The sequence below is a fragment of the Hyla sarda genome, chromosome 8 (assembly GCF_029499605.1).
Source record: "Hyla sarda isolate aHylSar1 chromosome 8, aHylSar1.hap1, whole genome shotgun sequence".
Lineage (NCBI taxonomy): Eukaryota > Metazoa > Chordata > Amphibia > Anura > Hylidae > Hyla > Hyla sarda.
This window is the reverse complement of record NC_079196.1, coordinates 70,610,689-70,631,004: the sequence shown is the minus strand read 5'-3', so window position 1 is coordinate 70,631,004 and position 20,316 is coordinate 70,610,689. Positions and strand designations below refer to the sequence as shown.

The window sequence follows — 20,316 nt, the reverse complement described above, 5'->3', positions numbered from 1 at the left end:
GCTTTTTCTCCTTTTACCCCTTATGAAAAGGAAAAGTTGTGGTCTACACCAGCCTGTTAGTGTAAAAAAAAATTTTTTTTACACTAACATGCTGGTGTTGCCCTTTACTTTTTATTTTCACAAGAGGTAAAAGGAAAAAAAGACCCCCAAAATTTGTAACGCAATTTCTCCTGAGTACGGAAATACCCCATATATGGGCGTAAAATGCTCTGCGGGCGCATAACAAGGCTCAGGAGTGAGAGCGCACGATGTACATTTGAGGCCGAAATTGGTGATTTGCACAGGGGTGGCTGATTTTACAGCGGTTCTGACATAAATGCAAAAAAATAAATACCCACATGTGACCCCATTTTGGAAACTACACCCCTCACGGAATGTAATAAGGGGTACAGTGAGCATTTACGCCCCACAGGGGTCTGACAGATTTTTGGGACAGTGGTACGTGAAAATGAAAAATTTAATTTTTTTGTTTGCACAGCCCACTGTTCCAAAGATCTGTCAAACACCAGTGGGGTGTAAATGCTCACTGTACCCCTTGTTACGTTCCTTGAGGGGTGTCGTTTCCATAATAGTGTGCGATGTGTTTTTTTTTTTGCTGTCCTGGCACCATAGGGGCTTCCTAAATGGGACATGCCCCCCAAAAACCATTTCAGAAAAACTCACTCTCCTAAATCCCATTGTTGCTCCTTCGCTTCTGAGCCCTCTACTGCGCCCGCCGAACACTTTACATAGACATATGAGGTATTTTTTTACTCGAGAGAAATTGGGCTACAAATTTTGAGAGGATTTTTTTCCTTTTACCCCTTGTAAAAATTCAAAAACTGGGTCTACAAGAACATGACAGTGTAAAAAATGAAGATTTTGAATTTTCTCCTTCACTTTGCTGCTATTCCTGTGAAACACCTAAAGGGTTAACACCCTTACTGAATGTCATTTTGAATACTTTGAGGGGTGCAGTTTTTATAATGGGGTCATTTATCGGGTATTTCTAACCAGAAGACCCTTCAAATCCACATCAAACCTGAACTGGTCCCTGAAAAATTCCGATTTTGAAAATGTTGCGAAAAATTGGAAAATTGTTGCTGAACTTTGAAGCCCTCTGATGTCTTCCAAAAGTAAAAACTCATCAATTTTATGATGCAAACATAAAGTAGACATATTGTATATGTGAATCAATATATAATTTATTTGGAATATCCATATTCCTTATAAGCAGAGAGCTTCAAAGTTCGAAAAATGCTAAATTTTCAAATTTTTCATGAAATTTTCAACTTTTTCCACCAAGAAAGGATGCAAGTATCGCCGAAAATTTACCACTAACATAAAGTAGAATATGTCACGAAAAAACAATCTCGGAATCAAATTTATAAGTAAAAGCATTCCAGAGTTATTAATGCTTAAAGTGACAGTGGTCAGATTTGCAAAAAATGCTCCCGTCCTTAGGGTCATAATGGGCTCCGTCCCCAAGGGGTTAAACAATCTGTTTGTCATGTTGAACTTCCAGTGACCAGTAATAAGAGAGTTTGAGAGTGATAACACCAAATTTAAGACCCCTGCCCTCCCAATTCACAGATGAGGCCTTGGAACAAATCACATGACACCAGGGTGTTAAAAGGCTGGCTAATCAGGCCCAATTTGGACATTTCTACTTAGGGGTAGTCACTTTTATTGCCAAAGTTTAGACATTAATGTGTTATTATTTTGAGGAAACACTTCATTAAGCACTGTTATACAGGCTGTGCACTCATTACTTTACATTGTAGCAGAGGGGCATTTCTATAGTACAGTGTCACATGAGAAGTTATAATAGTATTTATTGGGTGTCCTGAAGTAACATTTGTTACCCATCCAGTTTATTACCCCCTTTTACTTTCATTAGTGTTTTTTTTTATTAGCAACCTAGAAAAAAAAAAACGTTTAGTACGATAAAGCGCCATAAGAAAAACATAGCAAAGAACACATTGTTGGGAATAGTACCATCAATAACATGCAATGAGAGGGAATATACATTTAAATCAAAGAAGCATTACCCCCTTAACCATAATAGCCAATGAAGAAATGTGGTTATGTAGTATATTACGAAAGGCCGATAATAGCCAATAGACATCTTTATTATATACCATTTATGTGCTGGTAGGTGAAAAGTGGAGGGGACTATCGGGGTTTCACATAGAGCCTTCAAGAGTAGACTAAATGTCAATACGATGAGTAGAGGTCTTCCAGGGTAGCCACCGGGAAGAAAAAGCATCTACGATTACCTAAGGCAATTTTTTTCAAATGAATACGTGGTATTTAGTTTGGTTATAATTGTTTCTATACTAGGTCTAGAATTAATGGAAAAGGCCTGGGTCTTAGTGCTGTTTAGGTGGTAGTAAGAGAGGGACCTGAACATATTAATCACTTCTAGGACTGCGGCAATGAAGCTCACTGGATTGGAAAGAGATTTCTGTTGTCTGGTGCAAGTGTAGATACTTGGGAAGCTAAATGTTTGTCTTGTTTAACCCTTTAAGGACACAGCCCATTTTCACCTCTAGGACAAAGCTCTTTTTTGCAAATCTGACCACTGTCACTTTAAACATTAATAACTCTGGAATGCTTTTACTTATTCTGATTCTGAGATTGTTTTTTTCGTGACATATTCTACTTTAACATAGTGGTAAATTTTTGTGGTAACTTGCATCCTTTCTTGGTGAAAAATCCCCAAATTTGATGAAAAAATTTAACATTTTGCATTTTTCTAACTTTGAAATATCCATTTTCCTTACAAGCAGAGAGCTTCAAATTTTTTTTGGGATTCACATACACAATATGTCTACTTTATGATTGCATCATAAAATTGACGAGTTTTTACTTTTGGAAGACACCAGAGGGCTTCAAAGTTCAGCAGCAACTTCAAACTCACAATTTTTCAGGGACCAGTTCAGGTTTGAAGTGGATTCGAAGGGTCTTCATATTAGAAATACCCCACAAATTACCCCATTATAAAAACTGCACCCCCCAAAGTATTCAAAATGACATTTAGTAAGTGTTTTAACCCTTTAGTTGTTTCGCAGGAAAAGCAGCAAAGTGAACGAGAAAATTAAAAATCTTCATTTTTTACACTCACATGTTCTTGTAGACCCAATTTTTGAATTTTTACAAGGGGTAAAAGGAGAAAATGTATACTTGTATTTGTAGCCCAATTTCTCTCGAGTAAGGACATACCTCATATGTCTATGTAAAGTGTTCGGCGGACGCAGTAGAGGGCTCAGAAGCGAAGGAGCGACAAGGGGATTTTGGAGAGTACGTTTTTCTGAAATGGTTTTTGGGGGCCATGTCGCATTTAGGAAGCCCCTATGGTGCCAGAACAGCAAAAAAAAAAAAAAAAAAAACACATGGCATACTATTTTGGAAACTAGATCCCTTGAGGAACATAACAAGGAATAAAGTGAGCCTTAATACCCCACAGGTGTTGCACGACTTTTGCATATGTAAAAAAAAAAATAAAATTTTTTTCACAAAAATTTAGGTTTTCCCCCAAATTTCACATTTTTAAAGGGTTAATAGCAGAAAAGACCCCCCCAAAATTAGTAACCCCATCTCTTCTGAGTATGGAAGTACCCCATAAGTGGACCTGAAGTGCATTATGGGCGAACTACAATGCTCAGAAAAGAAGGCGTCATATTGGGCTTTTTGAGAGCAAATTTTGCTCGGGGGGCATGTCTCATTTAGGAAGCCCCTATGGAGCCAGGACAGCAAAAAAAACAAACACATGGCATACCATTTTGGAAACTAGACCCCTCACAGAATGTTATGAGGGGTACAGAGAGCATATACCCCCCCACTGGTGTCTGACAGATTTTTGGAACAGTGGTCTGTGCAAAATTTTTCATTTTCACGGACCACTGTTCCAAAGATCCATCAGACACCTGTGGGGTGTAAATTCTCACTGCACCCCTTATTACATTCCGTGAGGGGTGTAGTTTTCAAAATGGGGTCACATGTGGGTGTGGTTATTAATTTTTTTTTTGCATTTGTCAGAACCGCTGTAACAAGCCACCCCTGTGCAAATCACCTCAAATGTACATGGCGCACTCTCCCTTCTGTGCCTTGTTGTGTGCCCAAAGAGCACTTTGCGCCCACATATGGGGTATCTCCGTACTCGGGAGCAATTGCGCTTTAAAATTTTGGGGGCGTTTTTCCCTTTTACCTCTTGTGAAAATGAAAGTATAGGGCAACACCAGCATGTTAGTGTAAAATTTTTTATTTTTTTACACTAACATGCTGGTGTAGACCCCAACTGTTCCTTTTCATAAGGGGTAAAAGGAGAAAAAGCCCCCCAAAATTTGTTAGGCAATTTCTCCCGAGTACGGCGATACCCCATACTGTTGCCTTGAAATACAACAGGGCTCCAAAGTGAGAGCGCCATGCACATTTGAAGCCTGGCATAGGGGTGGACATAGGGGTATTCTATGCCAGTTATTCCCAAACGGCATGCCTCCAGCTGTTGTAAAACTCCCAGCATGCTTGGGCAGTCAATTGCTGTCCAGAAATGCTGGGAGTTTTTGCTTTTTGTAGTTTTGCAAGATTTAGAGGAGTTCAGGTTGTAAATCACTGTCCAGTGGTCTCTAAACTGTAGCCCTCCAAATGTTGCAAAACTACAACTCGCAGCATGCCCAGACAGCAAACTGCTGTCTGGGCATGCTGAGAGTTGTAGTTTTGCAACATCTGGAGGGCTACAGTTTGAGACCACTGCATAGTGATCTACAACCTGAACCTCTCTATTGCAAAACTTCAAGTCCCAGCATGCCCACACATCAAACGGCTGTCTGGGCATGCTGGGAGTTGTAGTTTTGCAACATCTGGAGGGCCACGGTTTAGAGACCACTGTAAACTGTGGCCCTCCGGATGTTGCTAGGCAACATCTCACGTGGCAGGACCCGGATGAATTGCTGCCGCCGCACGTGGGGGATCCCCGCATGGAGGTTCGCGCCCCGGGATACAGGTAAGGGACCTTCGGCGCCGGTCCCTGGACAGTTCCCCCCGTTTTGCCCGGACACCCATAATAGGTGGGCAAAGCGGGGGAACCTAACTTAAACCCCCCCGCCTCCCCCGCTCCGGCCGAACAATAGCAGGGATAGGAGGGGTGGCACCCCTGCCACCAAACTCCTGTCCCTTCAGGGGGATCGAGGGTGTCCCGATCCTGCTTATTTTCCGGGTCACCGTCTGAATTGACCTGCGATTTGCGCCCAGTCATCCCGGCCCGATCACAGCTGCCGGGGACGCGGCGCTCCCGGAAACCCCGCGACATACATGTACGTCGCCGCGCGTCAAGTGACACTTCGCGGCGCCGTACATGTACGTCACTCGTCGTGAAGGGGTTAATGTCTAAATCTTAAACATAAGATAGTACAAAGAGTAAAATTAGAATTCAGGTTACTAAAATATAGATCTCCACAACCCTCCGAGTTATTAGTATTTGCATTTTAAAGGGGAACTCCGCCCCTGAGCAATCTTATCCCCCTATCCAAAGGATAGGGCATAAGATGTCTGATTGTGGGGGTCCCGCCACTGGGGACCCCCACGATCTCTCCTGCAGCACCCCCGTTTCTCAGCTGTACAGCGTGAGGATCACTCTGTGGCTGATGGGCGATACAGGGGACGGAGTATCGTGATACTGCCCCCTCAATGCAAGTCTATAGGAGGGGTGTGACGGCAGTCACGCCCCCTCCCATAGACTTGAATTAAGGTCACGATACTCCGTCCCCTGCATCGCCTGTCATCAGCCACAGAGCGATCCTTACTCTGTGCAGCTGAGAAACAGGGGTGCTGCAGGAGAGATTGCAGGGGTCCCCATCGGCGGGACTCCCATGATCAGACATCATATCCCCTATCCTTTGGATAGGGGGATAAGATGTCTAGGTGCGGAGTACCCCTTTAAGATCGCAGTTACAATGTTATACTCCTTTTTAGTATGTTTCCCTTAATTCTTTATAAATTAAATAAATAAATAAATTAAAATCACCATTTTGTAAAAGATTTGTCAAGCTCGCGAATAATATCTCTAATTCTGACTGCATTGAAAGTCGCTGGTAATTTGGTCTTGAGTATCTGTCACAGTGTGAGTGCTTTGTGTATTTGTTGGCCCAGTAGGGCAGGAGCACTGTAGAGATGCTTGTGTATAGATGTATACACTGTAAAATGCTCCTTCCCCCCCCCCCCTTCATTCAACAGAAATGGCGCCTTGTCAATGCTGCATTAATTATTTGTAACCTGTAATTATAAACCTGATACATTTTGTGCTGCAGCTATATAATTTCTACTAGGAAACAGCCAGTACATAATTGTTTGTTTAGTGTTGATGCTTTGTGCTGTTTTGGATGCTAGATCTTTGAATAGAATGCTTTTTATTATTATTATTATTTTTTTTATACAGGGGTTTGAGTACTCTCCCCCTCCCCCACTACCTCCCTTTTTAATGCCACAGTTGTGATCCTTAGTAGGAAGAATGCAGGGGTGTGTACTTCTAAAGGTGAATTCAAGAGATCAGATTGCTGCAAATTTGCACAGTTAAAATCCACAACTGTATGCAATACGAAGTAAATTGAAGATTTACAAAATTTTTCATACAGAATTAGACCTATGGTACATATTTTAAGATTCGCAGCTTGCCACAACATTAAATGGGCATTTTATAAAAAAAAATAAAAAAAATCCGACCTTTAAAAAGCTCTGTATCATGCCATTTACCGTGGCATAGCGGCCTTGTACACTTGGCCTTAGATTACTTAGATTAGATTACTTTACAAAACTGTTAGCCTGTTCACCCACACTAAACCCATATACTAGGGTACAGTGTGGGTGAACAGGAGTCCAACGAGGGGGTCACTTACTTAAATATGTCCAGTAGGTCCTGCGATATGTCCCCCAGAAGATCCTCTGCTGAATTCAATGAATCACAGGCTTTGTTTGTGACTCCATATCCTATTGAAGTGAAGTCACAGACAATATGTAAATGGAGCCGGCGAAGCCCCGATCCCTGCACATAATTCACTGAATTCAGCAGAAGATCTTCTGGAGAACATATTTAAGTGACCCCTCGTTCACCCACACTATAACCCTTCTCATCCTCGTGTTTGTTGCGGCCGCCGGCGCTGACACTCTATACCAGTGGTCTTCATCCTGCTGACCTCCAGATGTTGCAAAACTACAACTCTCAGCATGCCCGGACAGCCGTTGGCCCTCGCATCTGCTTCCTAGTGAATGGAGCGTCGGACAGCCGTCAGCCTATCACCGGCCGCAGCGATGTTCCGCCTCGGCCGCTGATAGGCTGAGCCCACTGTCATGTAAGAAGCCGCCCAGAGCTTCTTACATGACAGTGGGCTCAGCCTATCAGCGGCAGAGGCGGAACATCGCTGCGGCCAGTGATAGGCTGACGGCTGTCCGACGTTCCCGTCCCCAGCGTGAAGCCGGCGTCGGAACATGCGTGAGTTTAATTTTTTTACCTTGTGTCTGTGCCGGCGGTGGCAACAAACAGCACGAGGAGGGCAGCGGGTGACATGTGAGTATTTACCCCGATGGGGGCAGCGCTGGGCTGATAATTAATTTTTTTTTGGGGGGTGGGGGGCAGAATAGCGCAGCGCTGGGCTGATAATTAATTTTTGCTGGGGGGGAGGAAATACCGTTATATACCGTGGAACTGCCGAAAGTTACAAAAATACCGTGATACGCAGATTTGGTCATACCGCCCAGCCCTAATATCTGGTTATTCTTTAGAATTTTTGTTCTAATCATAATAAACAATGCTTTCACCCAGACCATTAAGTTTCATTAATCTGGCTTGTAGAAGCCTATGGATACATTCCACACACACACAAAGGGAGCCATATGATCACATCCAGACCCTTTGCTTGCCAAACACTTAAGATTCATTGACCACGTGGCTAAGGCCCATAGATAGCTTGCAGCAGATAGCCATTGGTCTTAATTTACTGAATACTCCCCTGGGAACCAGGGCTACTGGGCTTTGTGCATCTTGTAGCTCAGCAGGCGGGTCTGGAACAGATCAGGGTGTACTATACTCACTGTGAGTTTAGTGTAATGGGTGTCGCGGGTCATACAGTTCATTTCTGTACTTGCAATATTAACCTCTGCTCTTCCTCTACAGGTCGGCATATTTGGAAACCCTTCCCAGTGGCTTCATGTTGGCGATTCTGGATTTTCTTCACCCTGTGGTGGTTCTTTCATGTCCTTTCGCTTAGCCCTTTTTCCGTTCATTGGGTCTGGTTTTAATACCTTAAAGAATCCTCTTGGCCTGACATGAGCTCCCAGACTCATCCAGGTAAGTTTCTTTTATTTTATTTTGCATATAAAATAAATTATGTCCATTCAGGGTAGTGAATGAACTGAACGAGAATCTGTCAATGCAGCATCAAACCACCGTCTGTTTTTGGCTCTTTGCAGACATGTCGTGGAGGGTTCATGAATTAAACACCATACTAGTAGCATGGCTTTTGGTGGAATAATATACTGTGTGCCTGAGGTGCCGTCTCACCTACAGGCAGGGAACAGATGGCTGGAGTATGCTGCCTGTGTTTGTTTAGGTATATAGAGCGTTTTCCTAATCTGAGGTCCTAAGCGTGTTTTTGTGCTTGTCTCTAGGAGTTCTATTAGCTCAGGACCCAATTGCTGCACCTTCTTTCTGGTCGGGAAAGTTATATTCTAAAATCCTGATAAACCATAAACCATGCCACTCATTAATCTCACCATGGAGTTCAGGAATGCCCTGCTAACCGTTTTCTGCCCCAGGTTTCCATTGTATATGGTAAATCCGACTGGTGCTGAAAGGGTTTAATGAAGGGGGGGCCCCGGGGGTAATTTAGGAGGACGTCAGCAGTTTTTGAAGCCTCAGCTAGTGCTTTCAGACTGGCAGTGAGAATCCCAGGCTTTATTTCATGGCTGACTTGTGATAATGCCTTGCCTAGCTTCTGTTCGTTGCTTGCTGGGTGCCTTTTGATCCTGAGAGCGATGAAACAAGATCTATTTATAGCCGGCTGTGAACTGGCTGTACTGTGTTGTATCGGGCTTGTTTTTATAAAGATTTGTTTTGCCCTTCCCTCTTGTTAACAGGCAGTAAGGTAGGCCGCCTGCTCTGACGCATTTATATCTAGAAAATTCAGCGCGGTCAGACATTTAATGGATTTTATGTTCTTTGTAGGAAATAGACTGTCCTGTCTCATGTACATAAAGCTTAATTGTTGTATAAGAATATATTATGCAGCTTTTGATATGCTTTGTCTTTTAAAGGGGTTATCTGGGCAACATAATTTTTTTTCTAATTGGTGTCAGGGAGTTGGTAAACTAAAAACTTTTAAACCTACCTCCCTAAGGGCGGAGTGAGGGAGCTAAGTGTATGTATGTTAGTTTTTTTTTTCAAATTATTATTTTTTTATTTACCTCCTCCTGCCTACCTGCCTACTCTCTATTAATCGAGTTGTATGGTCAGATATCTGGGTGTAGAGGTTAGGAAGGAGACTCTCGGCACCAGTGTGTGTGTGTGTGTGTGTGTGTGTGTGTGTATATATATATATATATATGTGTATGTGTGTATGTGTGTGTGTATATATGTATATATATGTATGTGTGTATATATGTGTATATATGTGTGTATATGTATGTGTATATATGTGTATATGTATGTATGTATATATATATATATATATATATATATATATATATATATATATATATATATATACATACACATACACATACACATACACATACACATACACACACACACACACACTAGGAATGATGAATGTGTGGGTGTCAGTGTACAGCTGATGCAGGGGGTGTAGTCTTCAGAATACAAGATCCAAATACAGTGTGCAGAGATATGAATAGAGACGCACTCACCCTTGATTTCAGCAAACGTGGAGGGACTTTATTCGACAGTCACAGTGCAGTTATATCACACGGGGAGAATGGAGGGACACCGCTCCGGGAGCTCCGAGAGGAGCGGCAACAGCCCCGTTTCGCTGTCAAACACACCGATTGGTCACGCCTAGGTGTGACCAAGTGGTGTGTTTGACCACGAAACGGGCCCGTCGCCGCTCCTCTCGGAGCTGTGTTCCTCCATTCTCCCCCCCCCCCCCCCGTGTGATGTAACTGCCTAGGTGTGACCAAGTGGTGTGTTTGACCACGAAACGGGCCCGTCGCCGCTCCTCTCGGAGCTGTGTTCCTCCATTCTCCCCCCCGTGTGATGTAACTGCCTAGGTGTGACCAAGCGGTGTGTTTGACCGCAAAATAGGCCTTTCGCCGCTCCTCTCGCAGCTCTCAGAGCTGTGTTCCTCCATTCCCCCCGTGTGATGTAACTGTACTGTGACTTTCTAATAAAGTCCCTCCACGTTTGCTGAAATCAAGGGTGAGTGCGTCTCTATTCATATCTCTGCACACAGAAATCTGGGTGTGTTTTCTCTGATCAAGCGCCCTGTGATCACCTTACAAGGGCACTGTGTCAGTAATACAGAACTGCCTTTGCCATGTGGGAATCAGCCATTTTTTGGTAATTCTAAGGGATTCTGTGTCCCGTAGTAGTAATTGTTGGAAGATAATTTGTTACTACCAGATAACGCCTTTAAACTGCTGCCTGTATTGACTAATGCCCCTGTAATCCCTGACAGCTATGCAAGTGGACTGCAGCTACAGCACAAGAGATTCCTATAATAGTACAAGGGCAGGGCTATACATGCACTCACATATATATCTAATACATTCTTAAGACTGTCATCAAATAAGTGTCATGACATCCTTATTGATGGCTGCATTTTCTGTATGTGTTCAGTGTAGGTCTGTGTAGTTACCAGTGGTGATCAACCCTCTGACATCCGGAAACAGAATGCCCTGCTAAAAGATCCCTTTATTTTCCTCCTTTCCTTGCGCTTCTCTCCAAGGCAGTAACGTCATCCTTCTAATCATCTTCCAGGAGGACTCCGGTGACGTTGCTTGCCTGAGGCGATGCTCTCTTCCTATCCTGGAGGAAAGCACTTAGGATGGGAAAGACTTGTGTGAATGAATATTTCCTTTGGATGTGTAGGGACAAGATGCTTTCACCTAGGTGTGGCTGATGGGTAGATTAGTGTTCTTGAAAACCTCTGGGGATTTTTAACATTATTACTATACAAACCACAAACAGACTATAAACATTACTATTATATAATTGTTTTATAACAAGCAACAGTAGGCCTAAAAATGCATTTCCTTTTTTTGCAGCCACAAAACAATTTTAGGGTGGTCAGCAATCGTGGATTTTGCTGCAGATCTGCAGCAATGTCACTGCAAAATCCACAGCGTTTGTGCACTATAAGTTGGCATGCTAGAAGTCAATTTATGTTTTGGATTTTTTGTGGATTTTGTACACTGCATGTGGACAATGTCTACAAATACCATCCACTTTGCTGCTTCTGTAATATGATGTGGATTTTCCACATGCTAATCTGCACAGAATGTAGTCCCTGTGTGAATATACCATTTTATTGAGCTGATTATTGCACATTTAAAGGGGTACACCGCCGCTAGACATTTTATCCCCTATCCAAAGGACCCCAGCGGGGGGACCCCCGTGATCTCAGCTGCAGCACCCCAGACATCTGGTGCACGGAGCGAACTTCGCTGCATGACTGGCGATGTGGGGCGGAGGCTTGTGACCTCATGGCCACGCCCCTCAATGCAAGTCAATAGGACGTGGCGTGACGTCACACCCCCTCGCATAGACTTGCATTGAGGGGGCATGGCCGTGATGTCATGAGCGGATGTGGCCGTGACGTCACAGGCATCGGGACCCCCTCCTTTTGGATAGGTGATAAGATGTCTTGCTAAAGAAAACGTATTACACCCTTCTGGGCCTATTTCTGTTTGGTCAGGCAGCAGATCGTCTCCATTTCTCCATTTTATTTTTTCCGTCCATAGACTATTTTTACAGTGTTGACTATTGTTAAGGCTATGGACACCTTTGCACTAAAAATTTTTTAGTTTTCTGAATAAAAAAAAAGTAACTTTCTAGATGGCCTTCATTGAAAATTGCTACCAATTACTACAACAAATTGTAAACTCCTGAACACACAGACTTTACGCCCAGCAGGTATTACTGGGAGGACACACTAATAGGAAAAGAATCTGATCCTAGAAGCAGGCTGCAAACATAGTGTAATGTTTTCAACTCGGACTTGGGTATGTGAATATGAAGCTGTGGCGGCATGTATAGGGCTCTGGTTGTGAATATGAAGCTATGGCGGCATGTATAGGGCTCTGGTTGTGAATATGAGGCTATGTCGGCATGTATAGGGCTCTGGTTGTGAATATGAGGCTATGGCGGCATGTATAGGGCTCTGGTTGTGCATATGAGGCTATGGCGGCATGTATAGGGCTCTGGTTGTGCATATGAGGCTATGGCGGCATGTATAGGGCTCTGGTTGTGAATATGAGGCTATGGCAGCATGTATAGGGCTCTGGTTGTGAATATGAGGCTATGGCGGCATGTATAGGGCTCTGGTTGTGAATATGAGGCTATGGAAGCATGTATAGGGCTCTGGTTGTGAATATGAAGCTGTGGCGGCATGTATAGGCCTCTGGTTGTGAATATGAAGCTGTGGCGGCATGTATAGGGCTCTGGTTGTGAATATGATGCTATGGCGGCATGTATAAGGCCCTGGTTGTGAATATGAGGCTATGGCGGCATGTATAGGGCTCTGGTTGTGCATATGAGGCTATGGCGGCATGTATAGGGCTCTGGTTGTGAATATGAGGTTATGGCGGCATGTATAGGGCTCTGGATGTGCATATGAGGCTATGTCGGCATGTATAGGGCTCTGGTTGTGAATATGAGGCTGGCGGCATTTATAGGACTTTGGTTGTGAATATGAGGCTATGGCTGCATGAATAAGGCTCTGGTTGTGAAAATGAGGCTATGGCCGCATGTATAGGGCTCTGGTTGTGAATATGAGGCTATGGCGGCATGTATAGGGTTCTGGTTGTGAATATGAGGCTATGGCAGCATGTATAGGGCTCTGGTTGTGAATATGAGGCTATGGCAGCATGTATAGGGCTCTGGTTGTGAATATGAGGCTATGGCAGCATGTATAGGGCTCTGGTTGTGAATATGAGGCTATGGCAGCATGTATAGGGCTCTGGTTGTGAATATGAGGCTATGGCAGCATGTATAGGGCTCTGGTTGTGAATATGAGGCTATGGCTGCATGAATAATGCTCTGGTTGTGAATATGAGGCTATGGTGGCATGAATCAGGCTCTGGGTGTACATACATAAGGCTGAAGGGTTGTGAATCAGGCTCCATATACTTTTAGCCTCACAACTCCCTATTTACTGTGCTGTGCATAAACTCATGTTGTGTCTATGGAGGGGGGAAGGGGTCAGTTTTGCTTGATGCCATTTTAGCTGACCATGTAGGATGGCTTTAACCCCTTAACGACGTAGGACTATATTTACGAGCCGGCTCCAGTTACGTGAATCCCGCTCAGAGGTTGAGTGCGCTTCATACCCGGTTGGTCCCAGTTGCTATCAGCAACCAGGACTCGTGGCAAATACCGGACTTTGTCGATTAGGCTGATGTTCGGTATTAACCCTTTAAACAACTTTGATTGCGGCGTCTAAAATGGGAGAGAACAGTTGCCATTTAGCTCAGTGGGCTATTTGGGACCGCCGCGGTGAAATCGCGGCATCCCGAACAGCTGAGGACAGCGGGAGGCTTCTTACCTTGCTTCCCGCTGTCCAATCATCACTCTGCTGCTCCATGCCTGAGATCCATGTATGTAATAGTCCCCTATGGGGACAAAAAATGTAAAAGAAAAGCTAATGTGATTTAACCACTTCAGTAATAAAATTTAAATTCCTCCCCATCCCCTAACAAGCCCTTATGAGCCCTCATATAGCACCGTATGTGGAAAAATAAGTTAGAGGGGTTAGAAGATGACCATTTTACACATACTAATTCTGGTGCATGTAGTTAAAAAAAAAATGTATGTAGTAAAATGAAATAAAACCTATATAAATTGGGTATACTTGTAACCGTATTAATGTAGAGAATAAATATATGGTGTAATTTTTACCGAGACGTGCACTGCATAGAATCAGAAGCCCCCAAAATTTACAAAATTTTGTGGTGAAACAATTTGTCATCACAAAGTACAATTGGTGGCGCAAAAAATGTAGGCCTCATAGGAGTCTGTAGGTGCAAAATTAAAAGCATTAAGATCTTTAGAAGGTGATGATGAGAAAAAAAAGGGGGGAAAAACCCTGCGTCCTTAAAGGAGATGTCCGGTGCTCACTTTTCTTATTTTATCCGTTCCGGGCTGCAAAATAAAAGAAAAACATTTTCTCTTACCTGCCTAGGCTCCCCCAGTGCTTCGGTACAGGTGTTCGGTCCCCGGGCTGTATTCCTCTTACTTCCTGTTAGCCCGGCACGTCACACGGAGCTTCAACCTATCATTGGCCGCAGCGATGTCCCGCCTCGGCCAGTGATAGGCTGAAGCTCCGTGTGACGTGCCGGGCTAAAAGGAAGTAAGAAGAATACAGCCCGGGGACCGAACGCCTGTACTGGGGCACTGGGGGAGCGTAGGCAGGCAAGAGAAAGCTTATTTTTTTTTTTTTTTTTTTTTTGCAGCCCGGAACGGATACAATAAGAAAAGTGAGCCCCGGACATCTCCTTTAAGGGATTAAATAGCATCTCACTCAGAGGGGACCCATCATGAGCATCTTGGGCTCGTTCATATTGCTCTTGGGCTCCGTTATATGGAGCTCCGCTGACAATTTGCTTTTGTAACTGATCCAGCAATGATATTTTTTATAGATCTCATTAGAAAAAAGTAAACCAAAAAGTTTTAAAAAAAATAAAATACACAAAGATATTCCTAACCACATCTAACTAAATTCTAGGGGTCTAGAGCAGAGTATTATATTCTCTGGTCTATACAATCCTTTTTTTGTTATAACAGTCCCTGGATGATAAGCTGATCAGAGTGTCCGACTGCTGGACCCCCTAGCAATCAGCTGTAACATACAGGGGAATATAGCGGACAGTGTTCCATTCTGCTGCAGTGCCACCACAGGTAAAATGAAGCATTACGCAATTACATTGACTGCTCCCTGATTTCAATTTGAAGGCTAAGTTCACTTTACCATTGTGGGCCGTCATGTTAAGGGCCTGTGTGACCCTTTTTTTTTTTGTGCCGAACGGACTCAAAAACAGGTTGGGGCACAACGTACTCCCCCGGGTCCTGACTGATCCAATTTACTTCAATGGGGTCCGCTGTTTGGAGACTGCTGTAGATGCAGGAGGAAAGCACTTGCAGTGTTGGTCCCCCATTGATCATGTGTATATCTTAGGTTCTTTAGTATACAGATGCTGTATGACACCTTCTAGCTAAACTATATAGCTAAGTTCCTGTGCTAACTTAAATGAGCAGCCACATGGCTTAAAGGGAATATGCTACATTTCAGGATATTCTGCAGAGACCAAGTTGTGGAACAGAGACAAAGTTGTAGCAGGTTATGTAGGAAAAGACTCAGCATATCTTGTCATCTATTGATCTAAACCTCTGCTCACTCTCTGCTAAGGAGTCCAGTGGGCGGGGTCCTCTCGGTGATTGTAATATGTAATTTCCTAAAGGAAAGGCTGTCTGTCAAATCATTGTATCCTGTGTAAGCCTACGTACAAAGATGTAGTACACGAGAGAAATCGGCGTCCTTCACTCACCGTATAGACTCTGGACCTTCAGCTCCCATCTCTGGCTGCTAATCCGGCATCGGAGACTAGGTGGCATGGGGCGCTCAGAGGCGACTGCCGGCGGTTTCATGCATACAGATGCGCTTCTTCCGGCCTCCTAGGGAAGAAGCGCATTTGTTTGTGTGAAACTGTCAGCAGTCGCCTCTGAGCGCCCCACGCCACCTTGTCTCCGATGCCGGATTAGTAGCCCGAGATGGGAGCTGAAGGTCCAGAGTCTATACGGTGAGTGCAGGACGCCAATTTCTCTCATGTACTACATTGCATTTACTACGTCTTTCATTGTCCTAGCACCACCGTTTTCTGATTATTTCTGGCTGGTTTCCCGCATACCTACATTGTCCATCTCGTGGAGCTGCGTAACAAGGTATCGGTGCCACTAGTTTTCTGTGTCTGTTGTATTTCCTACATACAAAGATGGCTGTTAGTCACTGATAGGACCACCCACTGGACTCCAACACACTGACTAAGCTGGAGATTAGAGCAATAAATTATAAAGTATGCTGAATCTGTTCCCACAACACTATATGTCGATCTGCTCCGCTCCTCCTGTTCTACAACCTGCTGTCTGCAGAATAGGCTGCATCGCATGTTTGTGCTGCCAAACTTAACAGATTTCCTGGAAGTTCAGTTTAAGGGTTTTTATTTTTGTTCTATAACTTATAATATTAGTTTACTACATCTGTTGTTTTTTAGTCTAGTCACTGATTCTAGTCACCAGACATCGGAGCTGACCTGGAAGTGTCAGCAGGTGCAGGCGTCTCTCTAGTGCTGTGCAATGGCCTGACAGAGGATTCTCCTCGTGGATAAGATACGCAGACACTGGCTCCTTCTGGGTATTTTCGGAGTCTCTGTTTGCGTTCCAGACTCTGTGGGAAGCTTCATGGTTAAAGTTACAGCTGGGGTTTTTCCCACAAGTTGTATGAGGGTTTGTCTTTCACATCAAAACAACCACGTTCTATTTTCTACTCTCTGCGAGGTCTCTGGCGGTTATGTAACACGCACACGGCAGGTCTTACGCTACTGTAGGTGTGTTTTTTTTCGTTTAGTCAATGCTTGCGTCTTACAATTTCTGGTAACTTTACTATTTTTATTTACCAGCACTTAACTTTGTACCCAGAGAAGACGTGTACTTTTTTTTTTTCCTGCATAGTAAGCTGTATATGTCACTGCAGCACCAAATCCTGCATCCCCATAATCCGAAAAAGACGTCCCGGGAGCATCTGCGCTCAGGAGCTCTCTACTTGAGGCCTTGTCTGTTTAGACTGTGGAATGTGTAAGTGTGATTTTTGGATGACAATTAGGCGCATGAGGTAATGTTGTCACCAAGACACACCTAGATTTGTCTCCGTGGTGAAATGCAGAATGTTCCAAGGTTTCCTGTACTGTCAGTGCAAGCTTTTCTATGCCAAAAGTAGAGTCGTCTTTTTAACTCCTGTTTTACAAGTAACCGTGCCCAGGCTTAGCTTCTGTTAAAGGGAGCACCTTGGCACCATGACAGACTATCTATAGTTTATACAGATTAGTGTATATGTAACATCAGAGTGGAGAGAGTGCATTCTGACAGTGCCAAGAAGGTTGTGTGCAGGTGTTTACATACATCACCTCCTTAGGGTTGCAGGGCCATAGGTGAATGCTGTTTCCAACCCCTCTTGTGGCTGCTACATGGCTTTGTAGCAATGTTAAGTATCCTGTGGCTTTGTGTCATAAAACTACAAGGAGGAAATTTTGCAGGTTTCAGACCATTGGCATATAGGGTGAACAGCAGGGTATGGCATATATAGGGAGGTTTTCTATTGTTGTTTTTTTTTCTAGCCCCATAATGACACTTTATGGTTAATGGTTACTAACAACTGTTTTCTGCGGCTTCTCCATCCTGGCTATTCTTGATGGACTGTTCCCTCCCTGTTTGCGTATAGGTTTATGCAACTTCCTAACATAAATTGTTTCAACAAAAGAGGTTATCCCAATACTGGATAGGAGACAACTAGCTGTTTTGTGGGGGTCTGATGAACTAGGCTCAGCCCTTAGTTATATTGAAAAGTCCCTTAGAGGGTAAATATAGCAATGTCTGCTCCATTCTTTCAAGGGGGGGGGGGGTTAGAAGGATTCCCAGCACTTTCACAATGTCCAATCATGTGGTTATCTTTTATTTTTGGGATAACCCCCTTTTTAAAGTGGTACTTCGAGTAAATTAAAGAGCACCTGTCCCCAAATAAAACTTTTTTAGTAAATAGTTTCTTGTCTAATTAGCAGACACTTTCCCATTCACTTTGTTTTAAAATTATCAACATAAGTATGTTTAAAATGTAATAGAAAAAACAGCCACTAGGTGGCTCTGTTCTGTACACTGCCACAGTTAATACAGAGAGTTTAGTCTCCTCCCGGCCTGGCAGGAGTCCGAACTCAGGAATTGCTTCTCTGCACTGACCTTGATTGACAGCAGTACAGAACCTCACTGAAAGCTGCACAGAGCCTCACTGAAAGCTGCACAGAGCCTGAAGTCTTCTATTCATCACAGCGCTGCAAAGATGTGAGGGCAGAAGTGGTCCCCCAGCAAGTGATGTAATGCCTGCTGGGAAATGCCCACTTTCTCCTGCTAGGAGATTGCACTTTGTGAGCAAGAATAAAGGTAAGATACACAGCTTTTTAAAGCTCTGAAATCTTTTAACTGTGGGAGGGGTGTTAGGAGTAGTTAGGGAACATAGCCTGAGTTAGTTTAGAAAAGTTTATTTGGTGACAGGTACTCTTCAAAGGAAATCTGTCACCTGCACTAACCTGTCGGTACCGACAGAGGGCAGGTGACACTGATGACAACGGTATTCACCTTGTCCCGTGGCGGGGATCTTTGGATTTCCTCCGTTAGCTCCAGTCCCGGCAACTCACTCGGGGCACGGATGGAGCTTACTGATGTCACCGCTGCTGAAAGACCCTGTAGAGAACAGCAGCGGCTTGGGACATGGGCAGAGCTTTGTGACATCACCGCTGCTGCTCCCTGCTGGGTCCCGCTGTGAGAGAACAGCAGCGGTGACATCAGTAAGCTTCACCCGTGCCCCAAGCTGGGTGCCCGGAGCTGGAGCTAACGGAGGAGATTACTGAAGATCGCCGCCATGGAACAGGACAAGGTGAGTACCGTTTTCATCGGTGTCACCTGCACTATCTGTCGGTACCGAAAGGTTAGTGCAGGTGACACTGGTGACAGATTTCCTTCAAACTTGTCCCCCTTAGTATCTAATCACGGGGGTTCTGACCGCTGGACCCCCATCATGATCTCTGAAACGAGGCTCGGCTACACACTCGTCCTCGGAGCACAGCATCCCCCACCCTGGGAGAGTGGTGGCCTGCTCAGCCAGTCACCGGCTGTGACTAGATCCCTGTCTCACGTGTGATAGCAAACTTATAGTGGATACAGTTAAATACAATCTAGGCATGGATAATGAGACTCTAGTTTGATACATTGTACATGTATTTGCCTCATACTTGGATAGGGAGAGACCTGTCAACCGTAGTGACCTGGCAAGCCAATTCTACCTAAGTCCAGGGTGTAACGCTGGCAATGAGCTAGTGTTAAAGCTATCTCTTCACAAACGCTGAATGGCGTTTTAGGGTTAGGCCAGCCCATTTACGTCTGTATTAATACTTTTTTGATTTTTCTGTTCCATAGGATTAAAAAAACAAAACCAAGGCAATGCCAGATCCATGGCATGACAAACACCAGTTGATTCCTTCTGAAACTATTTTCCATCAGTTGGCCATCATTTTACCAGAAAATAAAGCATGGCATGCTGTTCTGTTTCTTTACTATAATTTTGTGACCCAATCGGCAATGGAGGCTCCTAATGTCACCTCCAACACAGATGTAAACAGAGCCTCTAAGCCAGTGCTTGCCAACCAGGATGACTCCAGCTGTTACAGAACTACAACTCCCAGTATGCGTGGAAAGGCATGCTGGGAGTTGTAGTTCTGCAACTGCTGGAAGCACCCTGATTGGAAAATACTGACCTTTAAAGGGCTTCTCCACCCCTAGACATCTTATCCCCGATCCAAAGGAGACCCTGGGGGCCCCCCGCAATCTCTCATTCTGCACCCACCTTTGTGAGCTCTCCGCAGCGCTGGAGGCTGAGTGTGAACCGTTACGACCACGGGGCCGGAGTATCATGATGTCACGACTCCGCCCCCGTTTGGCGTCACGCCCCGCCTCCTTAATGCAAGTCTATGGGAGGGGGCATGACGTCACACGGGGGCAGATCCCTGCGATCAGATATCTTACCCCTATCCTTTGGATAGGGGATAAGATGTCTTAGAGCAGGAGTACCCCTTTAAAGGGGTACTCCAATGGAAAACATTCTTTTTTTTTTTTTAAATCAGCTGATGCCAGAAAGTTACAGATTTGTAAATTACTACTATTAAAATCCTTCCAGTACTTATCAGCTGCTGTATGCTCCAGAGGAAGTTATTTTCTTTTTGAATTTCTTTTCTGTCTAACCACAGTGCTCTCTGCCGACACCTCTGTTCATGTCAGGAACTGTCCGGAGCAGG

At 44.2% G+C, this 20,316-nt stretch overlaps 1 protein-coding gene across 2 annotated transcripts in view; it reads left to right on the top strand.

Moving 5' to 3' along the window:
• The window catches only part of HDAC4 (histone deacetylase 4), a 224,581-nt gene that overhangs the window by 44,491 nt on the left and 159,774 nt on the right, over positions 1-20,316 (top strand). Inside the window, exon 2 of one of the 2 annotated variants that reach the window (XM_056537012.1) lies at positions 8,147-8,320. The exons of the other annotated variant lie outside the window; for it this stretch is intronic. Coding sequence (XP_056392987.1) covers positions 8,299-8,320 — 22 coding nt within the window. The 5' untranslated portion in view covers positions 8,147-8,298. The remainder of the gene's footprint in view (positions 1-8,146; positions 8,321-20,316) is intronic. 2 annotated transcript variants of the gene reach the window in all.